The sequence below is a fragment of the Etheostoma cragini genome, chromosome 23 (assembly GCF_013103735.1).
Source record: "Etheostoma cragini isolate CJK2018 chromosome 23, CSU_Ecrag_1.0, whole genome shotgun sequence".
In the NCBI taxonomy this organism is placed as follows: domain Eukaryota; kingdom Metazoa; phylum Chordata; class Actinopteri; order Perciformes; family Percidae; genus Etheostoma; species Etheostoma cragini.
In genome coordinates, this window is record NC_048429.1 from 9,055,218 (window position 1) to 9,062,784 (window position 7,567).

At 39.9% G+C, this 7,567-nt stretch overlaps 1 protein-coding gene across 3 annotated transcripts in view; it reads left to right on the forward strand.

The window, feature by feature from the left end:
- Positions 1-5,284, forward strand: part of wnt5b (wingless-type MMTV integration site family, member 5b) — a 73,068-nt gene extending 67,784 nt beyond the window's left edge. For all 3 annotated transcript variants that reach the window (XM_034863608.1, XM_034863609.1, XM_034863607.1), the window contains 2 exons: positions 2,987-3,145; positions 3,263-5,284. In XM_034863608.1, coding sequence (XP_034719499.1) covers positions 2,987-3,145; positions 3,263-3,562 — 459 coding nt within the window. In that variant the 3' untranslated portion in view covers positions 3,563-5,284. The remainder of the gene's footprint in view (positions 1-2,986; positions 3,146-3,262) is intronic.
- The last annotated feature ends 2,283 nt before the right edge of the window (positions 5,285-7,567 follow it).

The window sequence follows — 7,567 nt, forward strand, 5'->3', positions numbered from 1 at the left end:
TAACAGTAAAACTACATCATGTTACATGATCATCAGTTCATAAGCCTCTGTTGCTAAATATAAGTTTCTCTAATGACCAATAGTAGAGCACGAGCTGGGTGAATAAAGAAAACAGGATGTCACAAAAGGACCCTAAAACAAAAGTTAAGATTACTTTTAATAACAGTATTTTTGATTGTAACAACATGAAGATATGGAAGGAAAACGTGTCCCACTTCTTGGTGATCTTGTGTCACAAAGGGTAGCTATTTTCTCTATTTCTGCCTCATTCTAGTACAGGCACACACAAGCACACACACACATACACACACACACACACACACACACATGCACACACAAACACACACACACGGCTCCTAACCCCTAACCCTGTCTGAGCAGAGCCTATTGTGCCTGACACAGAGACCGTGTCTCCACCATGGATGACTGACCGTGTGTGTGTTTGTGTGTCTGTGTGTGTGTGTGTGTTCCAGTGTCACTGCGCCCAGCAGGCACGACCCACCAAATAGCTCAGTATGATGAAGGACACACACAGGCAGACACACAGAGTGTATGCATGGTTTGAATTTGACAACATGAGGTTATTGGCAGCTTGTAATATTAATAACGGGAATAATGATGGGCTGTTTCTGTACCATTCAAAGGCTGTAGCTCAAATTCATGAATCAAGTAATGGACATGTACAAAATAACAACAGCAGTAGCAGTAAAGTAAGAAAAAAAAGTAAACTGAAAAAGTAGATTAAACATAACATAAAAGACTGCATAGAGAGAAAGGATTGCAAAAATAACAGAAGTGGATCTTGTTTCAGGTTGTTTCTCAAAACATTTTCCTCCCTAATGTTATCCAAAATGTGTTACCATAGATTTAAAAAAAAAAAAATCTCAATCCTAATTTTCTTGTTGCTGTGGTTGTGAACCTCTAATAAACCCCACAGAGGGGGATCTGAGGCAACAAAGGGCTCGTAAAACAACAAGGAGTCATAAAATATGAGGATTTCCTCCTGGTAATGTGTGTATGAAACTAATTCTGACTTTGAAAAACTCATTTACTTCTATTAACTCCTCTCCTACTGTGAGCAATAAAGACATATTCAGAGAAATGCTTGATACTTTCCTAAATAGCAGTTAAATAGATTTTTAGAAAGTTGTTCTTTTTATTTGCCATTTTAATTCAAACAAATGTAAAATGTGTGAATATATAAAAACAGAACCCCTAAAGTTACAAACAAGGCTCCAAGCTTTGCAAAATGTCCTTGTCCCCTGCTCTCTCAGGGGGTCACGGGGGTTGAGACACAGGATTGGAGGGTGCCGAGTGCTATGCCTGCTGGGTAGTAAAGTAGAGGAGAGGGAAGCAGCGGTGGGGGACGGGGTTGTTTGGGATGCAGGGGTTAACAGAGGTGAGAAGGTAATTGAGATCAGGAAATGTGAGGAGTGATGGGTTTCATTTGTGTGAGGGGAAAAGTAGGAATCAGAAATAACTGATTCAGCAAGTATGATGGGAACGGCATTGGTTCAAACACAAAAAAATAACACAATGCACAATTGGGGACATTGTACATGGCATAATGCCTATATGTGTGTGTGTTGAGGAGGGGTGTGTTATGTGACTTGTTTATTGAACACTGCTTTACTTGCCTGGTGGAGCAGCAGGGGTGTGAAGGGCTTCCCCTAAAGTCCACCGCTGCCACAACCATAAATCTTGTATTTCCTGTTCTGTTTTCCAAGCATATGTGAGCATTTGTTGTGTTCTCATATTACAAAGAAAGAGTGAAAATACATGACAATGATGGTGGAACATCTGGATGATGGGTCCGTGTTTGTGGATAAAAAAAAAAGTTTTAAATTATGGCATGATTTTGCAGGATCTAGAACAGCAAATTAGGCTGTATGCATGAAGAAAGTAATACATGGCAAATAAGTGAATCTATCCCATGATCTCTCTATTATAGGATGATTTCACTGACTTTATAGCTAAACTAATAAAATGTCATTGTGTGGTTTTCTTATTAAAATGTATGCTTTCTTACTCAGAGCTGTGTGGGAAACTGGATTTACAATAGAGAAACATTTCAGTTAGTAGAAGCTCTTCTAATCTCAGTCAGCTGTGTGTTTTTGTTTGGTGGAGTGGTACTGACAGCCGTGTTAAAGAACAGCGCATGGAGCAAACATTTTTTCTTTGTTTTACTTTGCTTTGCATCTTCCCCTTAGGTTATATATTTTACCACGCATGTCAACAGGAGGGGGTTTTGCATCAGCGCACAATAGTGACAGAAAACCGGAGGCAGAAATAATTCTACATTTGTTGCTGTATGAAGCTTATTTTGAAGAACAAGAAAAGTCCCTTAGGAGGTGTGAGCACTGCATGGACAAGCGTGCAGCTGGCACATGTGGCTCCAAATGGATGTGGTGTCTCACCTGGCAGCCGTTAAATTTTTTTGGCAGCAGTAGCTCAAAAGAATTGTAAAAATGACCCACAGCTCCATAGTTCATTAATAAAAAAAGATATAAACTTAAGTGTTAGAATGTCTGTCATCTAATTTTACCTTACTTTCTCCAGGATCAGTTTGTTGAGAACAATTATTCTGCATTACTCAGAGTGTTTACCCATGTGACCACCAGATGGCAGCAGCATAGCAGCAAATATAATAGTAGGGCCACAGCACAACATGCTGACCTGGATCAAGTCATGAGCCCCCCCACATTTAGAATTTAATTTTTTTTTTAAATAAAAATTCTTCACTTTATTATTTTTCTACAGTCTTTTTACCTTAAAATTATCATTTGATTTATAAGAAAGTCCAAATCAAAGCAGTAAAGTGGCTTTTTATTTCCAATCTATGTCACCAAGCTAGACATATAACTAACACTAACATGTATTTTTGTTAACCTAGAGCATAGATGTTTAATGTTACTTTTTTCTCTGCGTAGATAAGATCTATTTAAACATCTTTTTAACATCTTGTCTTTTTCTCTCACTCCAACAGGCAGTCTATAACCTGGCAAATGTGGCCTGTAAGTGTCACGGCGTCTCAGGGTCCTGCAGTCTGAAGACCTGTTGGCTCCAGCTGGGGGACTTCAGACGTGTTGGAGAATTCCTGAAGGAGAAGTACGACAGTGCAGCTGCCATGCGCATTGGACGCAAGGTATTTAACTCTTAGCAGATGTATCACTCCTTCTAGAGTATCATGGGGAAAAAAACTGAATTAGCCTAAAAAACTATTCTAAATCTCACTCTAATGGATTTTTTCCACTTATACCAGGGCAAGCTGGAGCTGGTAGACAAACGCTTCAACAACCCGACCCCGGATGATCTGGTCTACATCGACACCAGCCCTGACTACTGCCTCCGCAACGAGACCACAGGCTCGATGGGCACGCTGGGCCGCCTCTGCAACAAAACCTCGGAGGGCATGGACGGCTGCGAGCTCATGTGCTGTGGCAGAGGATACGACCAGTTCAAGACCTACAAGCACGAGCGTTGTCACTGCAAGTTCCACTGGTGCTGCTACGTCAAGTGCAAGCGTTGCACAACCCTCGTGGACCAGTTTGTGTGTAAATAGTACCCTGACACATGATAGACAATTGGAACAGGCTGAAAAAGGAGGAAAGGGAGAGTAGATGAAGAGGTGACGAGCTGATGGATGGGTGAAGGGTAGATGCATTTTCAGGGTTTTGTTCAGGAAAAGTTAAGACACAGAAGTTCCATTTTCTGACCAATTTCCTTCTCTCCTCCATTTATAAATCTCCTGCCTTTTTTTACATGAAGAGCAAAAGCTGCATAACACCTGCATGGTCATTTTAGTTGTGTGTGTGAACAGCACAATGCTGGGGAATTGGGAAGAAGAACAGATGGATGGGAAGGTGGACACAAGTAGGAAGCAAGGAGGAATGTGTTTTCTTACACACTTTATTTTTCAACGGAGAGTCCTGTTTCTCACCCCTCCACTATCACTTTCTGCTTTCCTGTATGATATCCTGATCACAACCCTGAAGGAAAGAGGGATGGACAAAACAAAATGGATGTGTCAGGATAAGTGGACCCTAGAAGTGGACACATAGTATAATTACAAAGATATGAGAGATCAAATAAATATATAATTAAATAATAAATAAACATACAACTCTGATTGTTATTTAAAGAAACTCGAACAAACCTCAGACACACTTTGGACCTATAGAGCGTGTGTGTTCATGTATTCTGGAATCCCACAAATAATAGAGTCCTTTTGGACTTTGAAGCCATTTAATCACTGACTGTTAAAGCATTGCTCTCTTTCAAAGAACTTTTGACCTTTAACCCTGCAAGAGAACTTCATGCATATGTGAGTTGTGCCGACATTGCTCAAACACACTTGCAGTACCGACAGAGAACACAAGAAATGCAGCAGGCGGAAGAGGAGTCACTTATTGGGGGTGCAAAACAGAAAGGGGGTGAATGGAGGGAAAAGGGACAGTGGGAAAAAATTAAATAAAATGACTTTGGGTGATTATTTTGCAGGTGACAGTTCCACAAGCCACTTAGCTGAATTTCCAACTGTAGATTTCAGTTTAAAAATGCAATAAAAACACTTAATCTTCAAGTCAAAAAGGACTAACAACTTACAAGACACAATTATCCATTTATCTCCATGTAACAACGGCTGTTAGAGCAGATTTCCTTCACCTGTCCTGACAAGTGTGTCTGCGCAGGTAAATGTAGCTCGCCGGTTGCGACCATCTCTGCGTCGCGTGGCTGTTTAAACAAGCAGCTCACACGGGCAGCGTCCTTCATCTGACAGTGAAGTAAGCGAGACCTCCATTAGTGAGATTAATGTGCTGTATCTGCCTTAATGAACCCGCACTAAGAGACACTTTCACTGTGAGTGGACCTCTTCATCACATGTTGTTATGTAACTTAAGTCAACAAAAACCCTGTGCTGGGATTTTTGGCAGTTTTGGCACCAATTTACCATTTTATAATACTGTTATACCATGAATTTTGCAACTTGTATGGGTTGGGTTGAGACTATTTTAAGTGTATAATGTAATCCAATCAATAGACGCAGTTGATAACAACATGAAGAGGACAAAGTGAGCAGAAGAGGACCGAACATGCTGTGGAAAAATGAATGTGTGCGCGTTAATAAACAGAGGACTGCAATTTATTACGTGCTACTTTTAAAAAAAAAGAGTAGATCAGAAAAGAAGGTATATTTTATTATTGTTTTTCATTTAATTTGTTTTTTCTGTGTTTTATACATGAGCATTATAGTGTACTCCTTTGATAAACTAGTCTTTGACAACGAGGCTTTGTTCTATTCTTGCATCTGTGGCGGTTCTTTTGGAAAGTCTTTTTTCACCAACAGGACCAGGAACAGGCCAGTTTTTGTCATTTTCACAGTGTTTTGGGAAATGATGCAGCAGTTGCTAAATGGGGAAGTAATGCAGTACAGGAAAGTGAATTATAGTAGCACCATCACAACAACACTGCCAAAATTATACATGAAATAAAGCATCCACAGCTAATTGAAAACAAAGTCCCTTAAATGACACAAATGGAATATTACAGTAAGGTTTTCTAGACTGAAGCATTGGCTAAATGTCTTGTTTCACTAATTATAGTTTTTAGTATGTCATTTGTAATGCTATATGCAGTATTTTTGGATTAAGGAATTAAATCTCTGACTAAAACATTGATAGATGTGTGACAATGACACAGAATTGGCTTTTACAATCAACAACTCACAAGTTTGGTAAATGGCATTGTAATGTCGTCGCCTTACAGGGGCATAAAATTACAAAATGTTGCAAGGAAAAAGTGACACTGCCAAAGCAGTCCAAATTCATGTTTTAGTTATGAAAACTGCAACTTTTCCACTCAAGTTAGCGGATGGGGGTGTTGGTGTAACAAGGCCTCTGAACAAACTCATCACCTGACACTAACAATATTTAACTATCTGCTGAAAACTGATAGAAACCCATGGGATTTTTAATTAAGATCCTTATACCTGCTCATTACTCATGATTAATGAATGCAGTTTTTCAAGTAACCCATGCATCCATCAATCTCGAATATATCAGTATTACAGCACTGAGCGGATAATCTGATTGTTTTCATGTTTAATACCACGTCACAAATTGTGTTCATAAATATGTATTGTTTCTCACACAAAAAACACTTGTTCGCCATCTTTTTGCACTCAAGGATGTGATTTATTATGGCCCTACTCTCTGATTTCCTTTTCTCAAGCCTCCTCGAGACCTTTGATCTTCCATCCCTAAGCTTCCTTGACTCCTCATTTGCTCCACGGATGCTGGGTTGCTTTCCACTCTTGCTTTCCAACTTTTTTTGTCCATATGTTTTAGACTCTCTTGTGGTTACTTTATGGCACTAGCAGTGAGACTTCAGCTCTTCTTTATAACTCTATAAAATGCTCCGGCAGCTTTGAGGAACTACTTTTAACAACGTTCAGCACTGAATGTCAAGCTCATACTCATGGCTAAGCTAGTCTGAACAGTGACCTAACTAACAATCCCTTTACTTTTGCCTGCTCACTGCTAATTGGATTAGACCACTGACCAGAGCAGCATGACCGACCTGTTGTTCTGTCTTGGTCTGTATAATCCTTCTCACCTTATAGAGGACTCTGTTTCTCAACACAGACAAAACTATTACTGTTGCTTTGAATTATTCCTATAAAAACGTTAATGTATTATTTCTACATTGATGGTTTATGCGTGTGTCTGATAGTAATGTGAAGTGTGTGTGTGTGTGTGTGCACGTGAGCTGAAGATCAGGCCAGTGTAAGTGCAATCTGGTTGTGTCTCTGATCCTTTTCACCTGACAGCCATCTGCTGCAGTGATGCTGCTAATTTCACTGTGCTCGTCATCTTTGAAACAAAAAAACAAAAAGTCAAGGCCTTATCTTACACATTTGAGAACGTTTGAATGTGTTTCTTACCAATATTATACTAGGCTTTATTTAGAAAAAAGAGTGTGGATGTGTTCAGGCAGCAGGGTATTATGCTGGCTTGTGTGCCTTAAGACAAACTTGTACATTTGGCATCATTGTCTGGGACAAACCTTACTTTTTTTCTTACTGATTTAAGCCAGAGTCCCCAAGGGGAACATGTTAATAAGGAACATTTGTGTTGTTTCGGTCACCACTCACCTTGGAGTTTGGGTGTCTCCTCAGGTATTTGGTGATCTGGAGCTTGTCCTGCAGCTTATAAACATTTCTCTTATCTTCGTCTCCACAGCTTTGACTATGCTCTCAGCTGAGCAGTAGAGTGGGATGAATCGTGTAGCCAAAAAAGTGTCTGCACATCTGCACGCACACTTGCCTGGAGCATCAGTACAGTATGAGTCCTGATCTGACCCTCTGGTTCTTACTTGCAGGGCCTTTTTGTGTTTGACTACCAGCTGTCCAATTATTCACAGTTGCATTGCAGTTGGACTACATTGCTGCAAGACTGGCTCATACAATTCACCTCAACATCTTTTCTAATTTCTGTGCATTTTTTGGCATTTGAGCAATGTGCAATAATTCCTTTACAACCTGTTCTTTCCATATGTTGGAACAGGA